Source organism: Hylobates moloch, unplaced genomic scaffold (assembly GCF_009828535.3).
Source record: "Hylobates moloch isolate HMO894 unplaced genomic scaffold, HMol_V3 SCAFFOLD_16, whole genome shotgun sequence".
In the NCBI taxonomy this organism is placed as follows: Eukaryota; Metazoa; Chordata; class Mammalia; order Primates; family Hylobatidae; genus Hylobates; species Hylobates moloch.
The window spans coordinates 15,483,623-15,502,741 of record NW_026652291.1 but is presented as its reverse complement, the minus strand read 5'-3'; the positions used below and the strand labels follow the sequence as shown (position 1 = coordinate 15,502,741).

At 38.7% G+C, this 19,119-nt stretch overlaps 1 protein-coding gene across 6 annotated transcripts in view; it reads left to right on the top strand.

The window, feature by feature from the left end:
- Positions 1–19,119, top strand: part of TDP1 (tyrosyl-DNA phosphodiesterase 1) — an 83,788-nt gene that overhangs the window by 27,415 nt on the left and 37,254 nt on the right. For all 6 annotated transcript variants that reach the window (XM_058429702.1, XM_032179264.2, XM_032179263.2 and 3 more), the window contains exons 8-13: positions 1,077–1,244; positions 1,700–1,778; positions 5,482–5,667; positions 6,283–6,331; positions 8,471–8,537; positions 9,925–10,032. In XM_058429702.1, the coding sequence (XP_058285685.1) occupies positions 1,077–1,244; positions 1,700–1,778; positions 5,482–5,667; positions 6,283–6,331; positions 8,471–8,537; positions 9,925–10,032 (657 nt within the window). The remainder of the gene's footprint in view (positions 1–1,076; positions 1,245–1,699; positions 1,779–5,481; positions 5,668–6,282; positions 6,332–8,470; positions 8,538–9,924; positions 10,033–19,119) is intronic.

Below are 19,119 nucleotides of genomic sequence, written 5' to 3'. Positions count from 1 at the left end.
AGTTCTGGATGCCTTCTGCCCTGGTGGCCTGCATCTTGCCAGTCTCCTTCAGGGGCTGCCAGGTGAAAGAGAAATTGGGCAGTTTCTCTTTCAGCTTAATAGATAGAACCCAGGGTGGGGAAAAGGAGAGTAGCCACAGAAGGGGAAGAAAGTAACACCTGATACTTTTGACTGCTCCTGTAAGTCATTGCTTTGCAACAGCCCAGTGAGGCAGCCTTGTTAACCCCACTTTTTTGCATTTGAAGAAACTGAAGCACAAGAGGTTTGAAGCCATTTTAGTAATTTACTGTGGAGCAGTTTATAGAAGGATTGGGATTAGATATGGTTGTTTTCTATTTATGGATATAATGTAGAAGTTTTGGCAAAGAGCATTGTTTTCCTCTAGGGAAAAAGAATTGATGAAATGAAAGATGTCTGTAATGCTTCTTCAGTGAATTAAGCGTTTGAAAGTTTGAGGTTATTGTAACGTCACTGAATGTGATATATACTTAATCCAGGCACCAGAAAGTATAAGACATAAAAATATGCTGCTATAGGACCTACATTATGAAAATGGGTTTGTTGATTGAAAATAGATTTTTCACATGCACTTTTGGTACAGGTAACACAATTCTTATTTCACATTTGGGTGAAGAGCTGCATTTATGCAGACAAGGGCAGATTCTTGCTGGGATTACCACTAGTAGCATGGATTTGCTCTAACCATTAAGAGTAGAATTCTTAACTCTTGTCATCAAGTCTTAGAAAGCAATATGTGAGTGCAGAGGTAAGAGGAGGAATAAAGAAGGTTTGGCAAGTGAGAGGGAGCATGGAGGGGATGTTGGTTGGAAGAGGTGGGCAGATCCCAGGTCTTACTGAATCTTAAATTCATGGCAAGACATTCAGGAATAATTCTGAACGTGATGGGAAACCACTGGAGTGGTGTGCTCAGATTTATGTTTCATGTTTCCTAAGATTACTTACCATGTGGAGATACCGAGAATTCACCTCTTTCTTAGGATGAAGGCATAGTCGATACAGAGATCATTGTGATCAGTTGTGTGCCTGACTGTTAGAGGTTATTTTTTTAATTCCAGAATATGGTTGAGCCCCTTATACCCACGAATTGTTGATGGAACCCCCAAATCTGGAGAGTCGCCAACACATTTTAAAGCTGATCTCATCAGTTACTTGATGGCCTATAATGCCCCTTCTCTCAAGGAGTGGATAGACATCATCTACAAACACGATCTCTCTGAAACGAAGTATGTGTCAACTTACCAATTTGGGGTGCTTATGATAGGCTTATACCTTGGGAGCCTCATGAGGTCTGGCATGCAGGGGCCTGGAAAGAGGTGGGGTGAAATCTAGCCAAGCTTCAGGGTGTGATGAGGGGATGAGCAGATTCTATCACATCTGTATCTTGTGGTTCTCAGGCATTAAAGTGACAGCCAGTGAATCTTCATGTTTACCTTAGCCTCCCACTGGGGTACTCTCACAATTATTGAGTTCTTTGTCTGGTACTTTACATCTTGTAGGTGTTCCATCATTAGTTGATTTGCTTGAAAATGAATTTGAGAGTCAATTCAAGAAAATGGATTGGCTCTTAGATCATTTCTTGATTATATTAGTTTTCATGTGTATTTTGTCATTTTTTTTTTTTTTTGGTGCCCAAAGCACATCACTATATTTTATAACTTGTGTTTTTATGTCTTTTTAGTGTTTATCTTATTGGTTCAACCCCAGGACGCTTTCAAGGAAGTCAAAAAGATAATTGGGGACATTTTAGACTTAAGAAGGTAACAGAATTTTTACTATTTTAACATTTTTTAAAAATTTAATGCATATTCTGTCTTTTAAAATAATTATATATTTTGATGCAGCGTCACAATATTTCTGCACAATTCTGGGCAAATAGATACTTGATAAATTGATAATTATAATTCTTAGTAATTACTGCTTTTTAATGTGTTTTGCCTCTTTTATAGCTGCAGGCTGTTAACGGCATAAATATATAGACCTTTTCTAGTTTTTGTATTGTAATATAGAGGCTTCCTATTCATACACATATTGTAGCTTTGATTATAGCTTTTGATTATTCAGCATATCAAGTTTTAAGATATAAATTCAACAAACAGAAAATGTTGAGTAAAGACTGCAACTGAGCTATAATATATTTTGATTATTAAACCAGTGCCCTTAAGAAAACTAATTACAAAAATAATACTTGCTGCTAATATGAAAATGCACAAAGAAAGGTCATAAAATAAAATAAGTTGAAGATTAAAGTTTTTTTCATCTCTTTTTAGGTGGTTTACTGACCTTAATAAATTCCCTGGCTGGGCGTGGTGGCTCACGCCTGTAATCCCAGCATTTTGGGAGGCTGAGATGGGCGGATCACGAGGTTAGGAGTTTAAGACCAGCCTGGCCAATGTGGTGAAACCCCGTCTCTACTAAAAATACAAAAATTAGCCGGGCATGGTGGCCGGCACCTGTAATCCCAGCTACTCGGGAGGCTGAGGCAGGAAAATCGCTTGAACCCGGGAGGCGGAGATTGCAGTGAGCTGAGACCGCACCATTGCACTCCAGCCTGGGCAACAGAGCGAGACTCCGTCTCAAAAAAATAAATAAATTCCCTAAAGTGGCCTTCTTAAAAGCCTTAACCTCTTATTCCATAAACTATTTAAAGTGTAAGAATTTTCCCTTGATTAATGAAACTTTTTATTTTAATTTCCTTTTATGAAATGAGACCACAGCTTAAAGCAGGCAAGATCTTGAAGACATCTTTATGTCTTGGCCTAGAGAGGAAGTTCAGCACATTGGCCTATGCCCAGCCTTGGAGGCAGATATCTATAGCTGGGTTCAAACCCTGCTTTGTTATCTACAAGCCATGTGACCTTGACTTGTTCCTTAACATACATCGCTTGTCATCTATAAAGTGGACATAATAATAGTACTTCCCTCCCGTGATTGTGAGAATTAAATGAAATGATGAATGTAGAACAGTACAGGGCACATGGTAAGTCTTCAGTACACATACACAGTTGTTTATGGACGAATGTCTAATGGTTTAGATAGGCTAGATAATAGCACGTATTGTGTGTGATCACCATCTGATACTGAAAGTTCAACTATATGTTAAGAGTTTTCAAACCACTTTTTACACACAGTTGCTCGTGTTGCACCACAGCTTTCTTCCAGGAAGGCAGGCCGGTGATTAGGTGCCTGTTTCCACTGAAGTGTAAATCTAAGCCAGAGGCTTGTCCAGGATAGGGTGGCCCTTCAGGGGCTGAGCACTGCAATAGAAACTGGGTGTTATAAGTTGTCGGTTCAGCTCTGTTTCCTACACTATGCTGTACCCAAGATGGACGTGGAAACTTTGGGCTTTTTGGGAAGTGTATGTGTAAGTACTAATGCCTAAGCTGTGTTAAGGAAAATAATACATATTAAACAAAACGTCAATCAGAAGATGAGCTACAGTTTATTTTTCTGCTCTCTCCAGCCCTCTAGGTAGGCATTCAGTACCTATTTAAGTGGATACAATTTCCAAATGTTTTCTTAATTGTTTCTGCAGCTTTGCATAATTATCAAAGCAGGAAATGCAGAGCAGTTTTCTGCAGTGTTTTAGCTGGTATGTGTATGTAAATATTCTCTTTTATGTTTAGACCATCACAGCTGCCTGGAGCTCAAGTGTTAAACTATGAATGTTAAGCCTCTTTCAAATGATAGGAGTCAAAATAATGTAATCCTTCTAGGTATTGTTTAAGTGTTGGTAGCAAAAAAACTCACTTTGTTTCCCCTGCTCTCACACTACAACAGTCAACACAGAAAACTGTGACCAAATATGTGTGGGGTTTTCCTCATACACTAAGCAGGGGACACCAGCTGGGTGTCCTCTAATTCACTTCAGTTCTTATGCTGTCTTCCTGGAGATGTATAAAGAAAGCGACATTAAAGAAAGTGATGATATAAAGAAAGTGATGGTATAAAAAAAGTGATTTTTTTATTCCAAAGCTGGCTTAGAGGAATAAGTACAGGCTTCCTGTCTTAAGGGTACTGCTTTGCTCTTGGAGCAGAAAGTGGACACTTTTAAAAGGGGGCCTAGCATGAATGGCATGCAGAGGAGGAAGCAAGCAGGTGGATACTTCCTTACTTTCTGCCTTCTCTACCAGGCAGTCCATTTGGTCTCTTCCTGGGCAGAGCTAGGTTGTAAAGATGGCTGAAACTCTCCAGGTGGGAGAGTTTCTTAGTGGACATACTTTGGGTTGTAAATTTACTGCTGTCCCTCGAGGCAGTCTCCTGGTGGGAGAAAGTTCTGCCCTGGAGCATCTAAGCACATAGTTAGATGAACTTGCCCTGTAGGGAGTGTCTGGTAAAGGAAAAGTAAAAGGTTATATTGCATTTCTAAAGGTCTGAGTAGGAAGTGGGGAAGGAGTTGGGGAGAACAGAGAAAAGTAGGGAAAAAATAATTGAAAAAATACTTTTTTTTTTTTTTTTTAAGAAATATGGGGGTAGCCTCAGATCCCATAGATTGAGGGCTCCATCCCACAAGACTGCCCCTATCCCTCAGACACCAGTTGCAAGTCTGGGCCTCCAGAACTTCTGACTGACCAGCTTCAAGTTGAGGTTCCCATGACCCTCTCTTTGGGTTTAATTTGCTAGAGCAGCTCACTGAACTCAGGAAAACACTTAACGTTTACTGGTTTATTATAATGAAGAGATGCATAGAGCAAGGTATAGGGGAAGGGGCACAGAGCTTTCATGCCCTCTCTGGGTGCACCACCACTGTCCAGCAGCCTGCAGGTGTTCAGCTGTCGGAAAGCTCCCTAAACTCTGTCCTTTTGGGTTTTTGATGGAGGCTTCATTACATAGGCATGGTTGATTACATCACTGGCCATTGGTGATCAGCTCAACCTTTAGCCCCTCCTATCCCTGGAGGTTGGGGGGTTGTGCCTAAAGTCCCAATCTTCTAATCATGCCTTGGTCTTTATCGTGACCAGCCCCCATCCTGAAGTTGCCTAGGGTCTGCCAGCCATCAGTCTCATTAACATACAGAAAGACATCACATTGGAGATCCCAAGGATTTTAGTAGTTGCATGCCAGGAAACAGGGATGAAGACCAAATACATATTTCATAGTATCAAAGCTGCATTAAACAATTGTGATTTCAAGTAAAAAAATCTAATTTCATATGACAAGTTGGTGGCTTATCTGAAATTTCTTCTGAAATGGGCCTTTTTAAACCTGTTTTTGCTTTTAGTACAAATCAAATAATTTTGGAAAGGAGAACTTCTGTCCATCTACTCCATTAAAAATATGTTTTTAGTATTTAAAAAAATTTCCCAAAGAAGTATGTGTGTGTGGGTATGAAATTGATCACTAGGATTTTCAGCTTTTCTTGTTAATTAGGCTTTCCAAGAGCAGAAAACTGTTTTCAGGTATTACAGCATTTCTGTTAAGATTATTTGAGTCACTTTAACATTCAGTTTTATTCTTTCCCAGCTTCTGAAAGACCATGCCTCATCCATGCCTGACGCAGAGTCCTGGCCTGTCGTGGGTCAGTTTTCAAGCATTGGCTCCTTGGGAGCTGATGAATCAAAGTGGTTATGTTCTGAGTTTAAAGAGAGCATGCTGACACTGGGGAAGGAAAGCAAGACTCCAGGAAAAAGCTCCGTTCCTCTTTACTTGGTGAGTTCTCGTCCTCATTGAGGTAATTTACTTTTGTTCTCTACACAGGAGAAGAATTGAAAATTGGTCCTCTTCGTAATGGAGAGATGTTTTATTCTGTGATTGTTTTTTTTTTGGTGTGGCGGGGGCGGGGTGCGGAAAGAGCAGTACATTAGGATCGTCATTTGTAATCAAGTTGCCTTTGCCTTAATACCCAGTGCTAAGAGCTTGCCGATTCGTTCAGGAGCTCCATTGCAGACACAGACTGGCCTGTGATTTTTCTATCCTTTCTTTCAGGTTGTTGAACCAAGGAAGAAAATATTTGATGTAGCATAGCCAGCAGAATTATGGGCATTTTAATTATTTAGAGACCTGTGAATTAATAATTAATTTTCCATTCAATGTTAACTTGAATTTCAGAGGAAAAAATATTCAAATTGAAGTATAATTTTACATCAAATATGGTTCCTGTTTAATTACTAGTTCATTTTTTTCATGAGAACTTTTACAAATTTAAAGCATATTTTCTAATTTAAAAGTATTTTTAACAGATTTTCATTTTCTTAAAAGCTGATTATCATTCTTTTTCTTCAACATGGTACATTCTGAGTTTTATTGTTTTCCTCTTATTTTTAGATCTATCCTTCTGTGGAAAATGTGCGGACCAGTTTAGAAGGATATCCTGGTAATTCTTGGGGAGACTGTCTTGGTTGTGTTTTATGTATATTTCATGAATGTCCTGGTAAAGTTTTACCAGTATGGGTTAGAAATTTGGAGATGGTTTTCACTTAACTATATAAGGATCATGAAAATAGGCAATATGAAGCTCTGCGTTCTGCAGATGATACCCCTCAGTGTGGGTGTGTTATTAATCCTTACAGAAACCCTCTGCACAATGGTTTTCATTTTTACCAGTAAGGTAACCAGCAGGTTGGTTGTCCAGACAAGATAGCCAAATAAAATCAGCTTCCCCTTACTCTTCAATGCCTTTTCAGAGCTTATGCAACATACCTTCCTCTCATCTCTCTCCATATCCTCCCTTCCTGTGTTTGAGGTACCATGTGGTCCTTTTAAATGCCTGATACAGATACAGTTAAGGTCCGGAATTTTTAAAATTTTGCCTTTGGTGTAACTTTGTTGATGTGTCTATTCTGTCAAGGGCATCATCTGCAAATGCCTAAGATTTTTTGTAGGCATCTGTCAACGTTGTCTATTTCCCTTATACTCATACCAGGCACTAAACCTTTATTTGGAATTCAGCAGCCCGCTAGTTAGTGTAATCAGATGTTAACCGAAAACCCAAATAGTGGTTGTCTCTGGAAAAAGCAAAGTCTAATTGGCATTTGCTGATGGCTGAAAGCAGAATGTGCTGAATTAAACTAATTTAGTCCATTTATTGCTTATCGGGCTCAATAAGAAAAATCTGCCAGAAAAATCTCGCTAGCGTTTAGAGTGTATTTGCCTATTTTTGTTTGTTTGTTTTTTAATGGCAAAACCAAAATTATTCACCAAGACCCAGGGATACAGTGGTGGTTTTTCTTTGGTACTCTTTTTGTGCCTCTAATAGGCTAGGTTCATTCAAAGTGTACTTTTAATGGGGGAACAACATGGTATTTTTAACAAAGTTGTTTTATAACTGGCTTTGAAACAATGTTTTTAGTTATTTGAAGTTGAAGACAGGACATGCCCTATTTGGTATGTCAGAGATGTTTGGATATAGATCTCTTTGGGCGTAGATCAGTGTGGAGAAGTTCCAGCATGTGTTTGGAAAGTCACTGATAATCCACTGTGGAATTTTCTTCGTTTCAAAAATGAGCAAGTATTGACTTCTAATTGTATTTGCACTTGGAACTTTCTTTATTCTCTTTGCAAGAATAAGGCTTTTAGAATTCCTTTTTTCAAACTGAACTGTTTACTGAACGTTTTGTTTTTAGCCATTCTTTTCTGTTTGTCGGAATCTGCTCAGCCAGTACAAAGTCTGTTTGGAAATAGTGTGTAAAAGTGAAGCAGAAGGAGCACTGACATCTCGTCCTAGATTTTCCTCCCCAAGCGCCATGGTCTTGGGCAAAACAGAGGCTGTCCAGCTGTGTCTTATTTGCATAAGGCGGGTAGGATGGGCCAGGATTCTAACACTTCAGATCTGTGCAGTTATAGATGTTAAATTACCATCACCAAGTAATTATAATTTTTTGTTTTCAAAGTGTACTTTTAATGGGGAACAACGTGGTATTTTTAACAAAGCTGTTTTGTAACTGGCTTTGAAACTGAGTGGTTTTAGTTATTTGCAGTTGAAGCTTTTGCAGGAAAAAGCTCTATTCCGCTTTACTTGGTGCGTTCTCGTCCTCAGTGAGGTAATTTACTTTGATTCTCGACACAGGAGAAGAATTGTAAATAGTCCTTACATTCCTGATGGGAGAAATCTTTTTAATGTGTTCATAATTCTTGCTGTGAATGTTGAATGGGTTTCTAAAAAGTGATTAGCGAGTTGTCATTAGTTTTCAGTATGTTTGTGTTATATGAGCCTTATTTAAAGGCATCCCATGACTATACTTCATAAAGTATATGATCATCACTTACTTTTGCTTATAAGTCTGGATGTTTATAAGATTTGCATAAAGTTAATACTGAAGGAAGGAAACCTCATTAGGAGAACATATCTAATGCAACTATAGACATTTTCTTTCAAATAACTATTCTATAAGATGAAGTAATAGAAGTAGTTTTTTCCTGTTACCTTCTTGCTGTTTATTATAGATTTTCCTCTTAATGAAGGATCCTCAAATTATATTTCATAATTTTTATTGTTTTATTTTTCTTTTAAAAGCTGGGGGCTCTCTTCCCTATAGCATCCAGACAGCGGAAAAACAGAATTGGCTGCATTCCTATTTTCAGTAAGTAATTGGTTTAGACTGCTGCTATTGCTTCTTTAGGAATTAGAGTGTTATTTATGTCACTGGTTTGTTTTTTTTAAGAGGAACTTTATGTAATATAGCTATATTCTTTCATCTACATATGTTAGTGATAGAAATAATTTAAAACAAGGTTTTGAATTTTTTTTGGAATAGGTTTTTAATACCAAAGAGGAAAATTTATTGCTGTGAGGTTTCTATTTAAATATTGGCATGCCAAGAAAGATAAATAAAAGATCATGTTGGGTAGTTTAGGATTTACATAAGCAGCATTTTAGTTCATTTTTCCAAAATATAAAGTATCATTATTCTGTCTGTACCATCATACGTGCAGCTGCAAGCTTGTTGAGGGCAGATTCTATGCCGCTGTTTCCTGAGGATACAGGACAGTATCTGGCATGTTGTCAGAGTTCGGTAAATGCTGAGTGGACAAGTGAAGGGAATGTCCTTCACCCTCCTCCAGCCACAGCAGTTGCATAGCCTGCATATGCAAGGCCAGTCTATTTCATGCTTGCCTCAACAGGTGTTTGCTGTGCTGGTTAGCCAGAAATGAAAGCAGAATTACTTGAATTATAGCTTTCAGCTGTAATTCAGTGTATAATCCTAGAGCTTTTCTTTAATGCTTTCTTGAGAGGTTTTTCCTTACAGAGGACATTTCTTTAAATTGAACTCATTTCAGTATTATATTATTAAATTCACTTGAATGAAGACAGTGATGGTACCTACCTAAACCTGATGCTGTTTTCACAGACGATCTGTTAATCTGGAGAGACCATCCTCTTATATTCATAAGTAAAGATTGTTGCTTCATAATATAGGTTCCCATAGAACCATAGTCTGCAATATTGGAAACTTAGAAACAAAACTCAGATTTGTGAATGTCAACATTTGACTAAAGTATTTCTGCCCTCGCTTTTCAACATTCATTTTTTCATATACTGTTTGTATTTTGCCTTTTTTGTATTTTGTTTCATTCAACAAGCTTTTGCTGAGCCTCTACTCATAACACACCATGGAAGCATGATTCTTCCCTTTAAGGAGCTCACAGTTCAGACAGGAGACATATACACACATGCTGTTAGAAGCACAACAGAAATAATATGTATGCGTGTATGTATGTTCATGGCAAAAATGGAAAGGCTATATACTGAAAGGTTGCAGTGCTTCTTGTGAAAAGTGGGAAGTTTATAATTCTAAAATGGGCATGCATTACTTGAACGGAGTTTCATAAAATATCACAGGTCACAGAGTCGTGTAGCCACTGTTGATTTTTAGATAATAGGCTCTTTCTTTTCATGCAGTTTCCTAATATTAGGATTATGATCAATTTTATTTCGTAATTAGTGACTTTTGTCTTTTCTGTCACTAGCAAATGGTCAGCTGAGACTTCTGGCCGCAGCAATGCCATGCCACATATCAAGACATATATGAGGCCTTCTCCAGACTTCAGTAAAATTGCTTGGTTCCTTGTCACAAGGTAAATAGTCCTTACATTCCTGATGAGAGAAATCTTTTTAATGTGTTCATAATTCTTGCTCTGAATGTTGAATGGGTTTCTAAAAAGTGATTAGCAAGTTGTCATTAGTTTTCAGTATGTTTGTGTTACATGAGCCTTATTTAAAGGCATCCCATGACTAATCCCTTTGTAAAGTATATGATCATCACCTACTTTTGCTTATAAGTCTAGATGTTTATAAGATTTGCATAAAGTTAACATTTACTTCTGTTATTTAATACCTCAATAGGGGTTATGCAAATTGACATTTGGGTTAAGTACAGAAGAATAATGAAATGTTAAAATTAATATTTTTTTCTTAATTAGTTTCTCCTTAGGTAATTGAAACCTGAAGCAATCAAATCTCTTATGTGTCCTTTTCTAAAACATCTTTAAGATGTAATTCACATACCATAAAATTTGCCCATTAAGTCTCTACTGTTTAATGGTTTAGGATAGTCACAGAATTATGTAACCATTGCCATAATCTAAATTTAGAATATTTTCATCACCCTATAAGAAACCACCTACCTGTTGGCATTTTTGTGTCTATTTTTATAGGAAGATAAATTGCTATGCCCTTTGAAAACTAGAACTTTAGTTCCTGACTCCCAGGCTGAACCCAACGATTAGGCATCTCTTCATGATTCAGTAACATAATTAATGTCAATAGCAAGTAATTAAAGTATCACAGAGTAGAATTATTTCTTTAAGAGGGGAACAGCACTCATGAACAAACTTTTAAACAAAAGAGCCACTTACATCTTCTTGGAGAGAGAGAAAGATTTATTTTAAGGAATTGGCTCATGCAATTGTGGGGGCTGGCAAGTCCAAAATCCATAGGGCAAACCAGCAGCTTGGAGATTTAGTAAGAGCTGATGTTGCAATCTTGAGTCTCTTTCTACTTTATTGGAAAAGTTGAATTTAATGTCTGTTTGGGTGTTGTTTTCCCTCAAAGTGTAATAAAAAGGTGATATACTTCACAGAAATTACATATTGATTCTGTTTCAAGGGCATTAAAGGAAGTGGAGATTAAAGTAACCCTGTGAGTAATCTTTTTCTAAAGGCAAAGTTTTTGTAGTTCAGTTCAATGGCAGTGTGTGCTTGACTGTGGGAACACAAAGAGCCAGGAAGCATGAGCCCTGCCATGCATGTGATGTTGTATCCTAGTTGTTTACCTGTGTGAGGACCATAGTGGAAGCACTGTTAGAAATGTATTGCCTTGCTGAGGCAGAGGCACGATCAAATGAGAGGTCAGCTAAACTAAGTAAAGAGGTGCTATTGTAAGTAGGCCTGGAAGTAAGTCTGAGAGAAAACCCAGACGGATTAGAAGGAACTACTGAGGACAAAGCCCATGGAGATAGGAAAATACACAGGGTTTTCAGGGAAAATCTGAGTGATTCCATGAGGCTATGTAAAAGGAAACACAGGTTCAGATACCTTTGGCATGTATTTTCTAAAGTTAAGTCAAAAAACATCCACTGTCAGTTTACTCATTTAATATTTGTCAGTTTTGTACTGTGAATATCTGCTTTAATGTCAAATGGCTGTTACTAAATTAAGCAAATTATAGTTACTTGAAGTTTATTGTAAGAATTTGAAATTTGTCATTATGGATTTGTAGCTTCTAGGTTTATTCTGTAATAACTGGACTGAAAGCTGTATCTACTTTCCTAAATGTTTAAAGATGAATAGCAACAACATTCATTCAGCAATTTCAATATGCCAGACTGTTCTGGGTGAGCAGTCATGTGTATTTACTTATTTAATTCTCACAACAGCTGCATGAGGACCAGGAGGCACAGAGTGATTAATAAGCTGCCTACTATCATGCAGTAATAAGTGGTGGAACCCAGACAGGAGCACGCCTCTCCTCTACTGTCTGATGCCCCTCTTAATCAACATACAGTTTTAGTGTGCCTGTTTTCTACAAAGACTAGTTAATTCCAAAGAAATTGTGTCAGGCTTTACTTTGATTGTTGCATAAAAGAGGAAAAGGACATTGAGCATTCCAGTATGATTGAAGGATTTCTAAGAAACATAAATAACAACTTAGATACATAGAGCCCACTCTCTCAGCCCTTCCATAACAAGGGAAAGTATAGATTCCAAATTTAAGTGGCATCTACCAGTAAGCAGCTCCCTTGATTAGGTTTGGACATTTTGTTTTGTCTGTCACTTTTTCTGAACCTGTCAGAAAGAATGTTCCCAAACCGAACTCATCTTATGTAGATGGAGATTTCTTTTCCCAGCATTCTTCTTTGCCCTTGCGGCACCTGTCTCTTATTACCAAGCTTAAAGCCTGAATGTCCTCTTTCACTATTCCTTCAAATGTTTGGCAAACACGTACTGAGGTCCTCCTGTGGATGCCAGGCACTCAGGATAAAACAGAAGATTTAGATAGTGTCTTTTAGATGCTCACAGTCTCTGATGTGAGGAGCCAGACACAGAAATAATTACAAGAGGAAGAGACCAATTCTGTGCTTAAGGTGGGCACATGGATGCTTTGGAAATAGCTACCAAAGCCTATTTATCTTTGAAATGTTTCAAAAGTTTCCTCTTCCAATCCTTGCAATTACCAGGTCAGAAACTTATCACCTGGACTTCTGAAAGGGTTTCCTATCTGTTGTGTCATCACGTGAATGTTCTTCATAGGCCACTCATCCTGGTTGCCCACGCCCCTTCACCTTTCTGAAACGTAGAGTTTCCTCATTGTCCCATATTCAGAATTCCCCACGTCCTGTAGGCTAAAGTACAGATTCCTCAGTTTGGAAGTCATGCCCCAGCCACAACATTTTCACCATTCTTACCCATTAATCTCCAATAGGAGCCTTGAGAAGAAGCCAGGCTAGCCTCCCTTGCCCCTGAAGTCATCCAGCCAGCAGCCCATGTAGTCTCCTCTCCTGATCCTTTCATCCCTTTTCTCTCTCTCGTCAGTTGCTGTTCATCTTCTAAGAGTTGTGTTCAGGTCCCATCTCCTCCTGGAGCCTCTTTCAGCCTCTGCTGGTCCCTCCCTGTCCAGATCCTTAGATCCATGTGCCACCAGTGGAGCTCACAGCTCCTACCTCACTATTTTGTCTCTCAAGCATGAGCTTTAGAATTGTCAGACAGTACTAGATGAGATGGTCATGTCTACTATTGAACAAGTCTTGCCTTGGACAAGTTTCTTAACCTCTCTGAGCCTCAGACTTCTCAACTGCACAGCAACTGTGAAGGTTTAAGGTGCCAACCATGGTGACCTGTGGGAGTGAGAAGAAAGGGGCAGGGGAGAGAATTGACCTGCATTAAGTAGCCACCATGTGGCAGACACTTCTGGTGCTTTACCTACATAGTAGTGTCTTTCAGTCCCCACAAGAGCTGTGAGGTGGCATTATCCCCTCCCTCCGCTCAATGAGGAATAAGGTGGCAGAGTTGAGGCAGTTCTACCCATTGCTGAGCAAATATGTATTGCCCGCTGTGGCAAGAATAGAGTAATTAAGATGAGGTTCTCACAGAATTTACATGTGCATGAAAGAGATTTACCAAAGAATTCATTGTATACATATTAGTTAATTGCACTTGTAATGCTTTTTGACTATTCTACATAGGTGGGTTTTTAGCCAAAACATCACTTCTGGAGCCTGGTGGCTTCCATAATGCCCTAGATTCCTGCATTGTCAGTGTTCTTTCCCTATTCACTGTGGTTGCTTATGTAATTATCTGGCTTCTCCTCTAGACTCTGTGAGGTCAAGTCCATGCCTGTCTTATTCAGCGTACCCTGGTGACTGGCCAGGTGCCTGACATGTGGAGGCTGATGAATTCTAGGATTGAAGTGGTAACCATGAAAGCACTGCCTAGACTGCATAATAGAACATGGGAGGGCCCTCAGAGGTGATTCCTGAGTTTGGGGTGTGGAGATGGGGATTGTCACTGATATCAGTACAGAAGTCAGGGAATGGAACTGGCCTACCACAATGGGATGATGGTGAATTTGATTGAAGATTGATTTATCATGGTGGAGACTTCAGGTGGAATTGTTTGTTGGAGATGAACTTAAAAGTTTGGTGTACATATAGTATGTTTTGGAGTTTTGGTTAGTACTGATTGTTAACACCATAATCCTTTGCGACTTCCAGAGAAGAATATAGCGGATCAATGCCTGGGCATTGAGGAACATACAAGAAATACATATCAGGTGGGCTTTTCATGCCTACCAGGTGTTTCATTGCCAAACAAATGAATTGAATTCAAGCCATCCCTCCTGGGTTGAAGAGCAACTGGTCACACATTCTCCATTAAATAATTTTTCTTCTACCTAAGAAAAATGTTTCATATATATTCTATTTTGGGTATCAGATTTAACCATTTATCCAGCACGTAACTACTGAGCACCTACTATGCACCACACACTTTTCTAGGTGCTAAGAATGCAATAAACAATAAAACATCTTGACTTTATGTTCTGGTGCTGGGAATTACACAAAAAGCAAAGAGGTATGTTTATATATGCAAATAGTGGTAAGTGCTATAGAGAAAAAATAGAATGATAATTTAGGTGCACAATCCTTTATTCTAAATTCTTGGCACCAGATGTAGTTCAGTATTTGGACTTTAGAAAGATAATATGGTACCTATACTGTCTGTTAATATCCCTAGTGGTATCTGGACCAACACTTCATAATAAAACATTTTGGAAGCAAAGATCACAGGTAGCCTCATGTCATCTTAGTTCAACTTTTGTTGCCCAATGAGTTAAGATCAAGTTTTGCTATCAAATGAAATGAGTTAAAAGCTTTATTTCAAATTTGGTTTAGGTTATTGTTTTTAAATTTTCAGAGCTAACATGTAGTTCTTAACCAGCAGTTCCAGGCACAGTTCCAAGCACATTTATATATATTAATTCATGTAATTCTCATAGCCTTTCTACAGTGTATCCATTAATCCCCTTTTCAGATGGAAGAACAGAAGCACAGAGGTTAAACAAGGTGCCCAAGAATTCAGAGTCCCCACCCTCAAACACTGTCCTGTAGGGTATGAGTGTCCGGGTTGCGGAGGGAGGCTGCTCCTTAAAGAAGAGGGTCAGGGAAGGCCTTCTGACGCGGTGACATTCATGCAGAGACCTGAAAGAAGTAGGAGAAGAGCCATGTGGATGGGTCTCTGAGGGATGCGGAGTGGGGAGTGGGAATATGCTTACTGTGTTTGATTAACAGCAAAGTGAGTGTTACTGGAGTCAATAGGATGGGAGGGTAGGTGAGTTCAGAGCAGTAGTGGGTGGCCAGACTTTGCCTTTTTACCTGCTTTCAGATATTACCGTTTCTTTGATGTTTCCTGGGTTGCCTGAGGCCTTATTAGTCGTTGGTCTATGGAAAGCAGTTCAATGAATGTTATAATTTGAATTGATTGGAATAATTGAGTGCTTTTCTAAATGCTTGTTCCATGAGATTTTCTAGAATAAGATGTGATTTTAAATAGTCGACTTCAGCTTATACTCAAATAGTGTGTCTCTCAACAGGGCACTATTGTTATTTTGGTCCAGATAATCTTTTGTTATACAAGATTGTCCCATGCATTATAAGTTATTTAATAACCTGGCCCTCACATACTAACTGCCAAGTCCTAGTGAAAGCTGAAAAAAAAAATGCCTTATACATTTCTAAATATTCCCTAGATTTTATGCTCCAGTGGACAATATCATCATCCTTGAGAATAAGTTCAGAAGTTTATGAACAACTGATATAACCTTTCATTTAATATATTTACTTGCTTTAGAATAGTGAGACAGGAGTGTAGAGAGCACTGTGGATTCTAGTCCAAATGAAGTGCTCATGCCCAGCAAATCTAATGCTCTGTCAGCAAAGTAGCAGACATACTAGGTTTTAAGAATTGGATTTTAGCCAAAGGTAAAAACATCAAAAGCTACATAAATTTAACTTTTGATATTTTTCTACTTTATTGTTACTGATCCATATTAATGTTTGGGTTTGGAATGAATAACCAACTCCTCTTTATTAAGTACAATAAAATCAAAACAAATTCCCCAGAAAAAAATTATAGGAGTAACAAGCACAGTGAATGATAGGCAATATGAATTTTGACTTTTAACATGATAGACTTTAAAAAAATAATCTAGAGCTGTATATCCAAAGAAGTATTATGATCACCCTTTGAAAGTAGGTGCTTTGGCCAAAAACATTGCCATTGCTCAAGTTTTCTTTCCACTCTTCCAAGTTCTTTCAAAATAAGTTGACCTGACACATTAACAAATAAGTATTGTTTCTTAATAGACACTCTGTTTCCAGCCTTGCATTAGTTTTCTGTTGCTATGTAATATATGATCACAAACTAAGGGGGCTTAAAACAATACAAATTTACTATCTCATGGTTCCCGTGGGTCAGGAATCTGGGCATGGATTAGCTGAGCCCTCTGCTCAGTGTCTCACCAGGCTAAAATCAAGGCGTCAACCCAGCTGTGATCTCATCTGAAGCTTGGGGGTCCTCTTTCAAGCTCACGGTTGCTTGTGGCTGTAAGTCTGAGGTTCCTGCTTTCTTGCTGGCTGTCAGCCAGGCGTTCTCAACTCCTAGGTGCTGCCCGTGGTAGTCTGCCGCATTCCTCATGGGATGCTTCTTGGAAACCAGCAGGAGGATCTATCTCAGGAAGGACCCAACTCAAGCCCACCCAGGATTATTTCCCTTTTGAGTAACTTAGTCAATTAATTGATAACCGAATTGTGCAAGTGAAACTCCATCATATTCACAATTCTGGCTTATCCTCAAGGAAAGGGGATATACAGGCGTGTGCACCAGGGGCCATCTTTCGATTCTTCTTTCCACAGACTTCACTGATGGAGTTCTGCTCTTATTGCCCAGGCTGAAGTGCAATGTCACGATCTCGGCTCACTGCCACCTCTGCCTCTCGGGTTCAAGCAATTCTCCTGCCTCAGCCTCCTGAGTAGCTGGGATTGCAGGCATGCGCCACCATACCACGGCTAATTTTGTATTTTTAGTAGAGATGGGGTTTCTGCATGTTGGTCAGGCTGGTCTTGAACTCCCGACCTCAGGTGATCCGCCCACCTCGGCCCCCCAAAGTGCTGGGATTATAGGCATGAACCACTGCGCCAGGCCCACTGATATTTCTTTCCTGGTTTGATTTACCCATCTTATTCTCCAATTTTGGCTGGAATTAATTTTTTAGTGTTTCCAAAATTGGGGTTTGTTTTCTATAGCTAAGCAAAAGTACCCTTGTACACACTCAAAAGACTGAACCTCCAGCTCCAAAGCTCTTTGAGAAGTTCTGTACTTTCTCAGAGCCAAAAGAGGCAGCTGTACTGGAGTAAGGGACCAACCCCGCAGCATGACTGCTTTGGAGAACCATATTTACTTGGGTATGTAGAATTGTTAAAAATAATAGTCCTATAAAAGATTCATAGAATCACAAAAGATCTGATTTCCTAATCTTAAAAAATCTCATCCCCTTAGGAAATTTATTTTGTATGGTTCCTATTGGGTCTACATAATATCTTATTGCCTGTTATGTCTCTACCCATCATAAGTAGAGGATGTTGACTTCCTGATCATTTGGACTTTGTTTCATCCAGTTGACATTTCACAAATGTGAAAACTGGCTACAGAAGGTCAGGAATTGGAATCTTATAAAAATGCTAGCCTTAATATAGTTTTTAATCTTCCCTTTTATCATTTTAAATATAAATCACAGTTTTCATTTCCTCTCTTTCATTATGTGTTGTGATTGAGGTTCTGACTGAAAACATTTTTCATAGATCCTGGGTCACGTTTTAGTATATAGTTGCCATAGTTACCACATCACCAAGAATCATAAAATCTGCACCAAAACCTTTTTTAATGAAGTTTCTGTTAAACTATCTGCATTAGAAGTTTCCTTTTACTGTAGAGAAAAAATGAGTTTATAATTATCATGCTTCATTTCCTACCAGAATACTCATTGTGATCTTTGGTAATTATTCTTTAATGTTTGTGCCTTCTGGCAGATTGGCTAATATAGTGCCTAGTTCAGTACCTGGCCTGTAGTGGCTCAGAACTGAATGAATGGTATCCCCCTTAATCTAACTGCAGTTTATTTTCAGACTGCTTCTCAGGTTTTATTTTTTTCTGTACTGTCTACAATAACTATACTTTTCTTTCAAGTTCTAATTCAAATGCTCCCCTTAAAGTGAAACTTTCTAGCTCAGCAGGCATAATTATTTTTTCCTTTGTGTTTTCATGGCGCTTTTTGCTTGGTCCTTTTTACATCTTCCCAGTTGATTCTTTTTTTTTTTTTTTTAATATCTTCTCACTGCTTCTGTAGGCATCGACCTGGTTGCTTCTTTAAGGGTCCCTTTGCTTCCCTATATCATGAGCTTCAGGTGAGCAAGGTGCCTGATCTTACTCATCTTTTTCTGCTTAGCATCTAACACTGCATGGCACATGGTTAGTGACCAAAAAATATTTGAATCAGTGCCCTTTTAAAAACTTATTTTCTTCCAATAGGTAACATACACAATATATAAATGGTATATAAAGAAGGTATGTCTTCCCATTCCTGTTCCCCAGCCACCCTGCTCCTCATCCAGAAACCACTACTGCCAGTTGCTTGGGTTTAATAGCTGTAACCCATCAACATTTTCAAACCCAGGGTCCACAGATGGTGACATTACCCAATCATCCAGCATATTATGGAGGAAATAACCTGAGATAGAGTCCAAAGATCCAAGTCCTAATTTGAGATTGCCACTTTCTAGCCTTGCCACTTAAATTTTGGAAAACGCATTTATACCCTTGGCTTTATCTCATTTATGGAATCCCAAGGATGATGATAGAAAACATGTGGTTGTTTCCTATTAAACAGTATACTGTGTTTAATATTAGTTCACTGCTTGATTTTTCATGTCTCTCATATTCATTAGGCCTCTTAGGATTTAAGAAAGCACCTTATAAAGCCTTTATCTGTTTTGCCTGTGTAACACATCCATATAAAATATATGACCTTAAGACATACTCAAGCTGGGTGCAGTGGCTTACACATGTAATCCCAGCACTTTGGGAGGCCAAGGCGATCGGATCACTTGCGCTCAG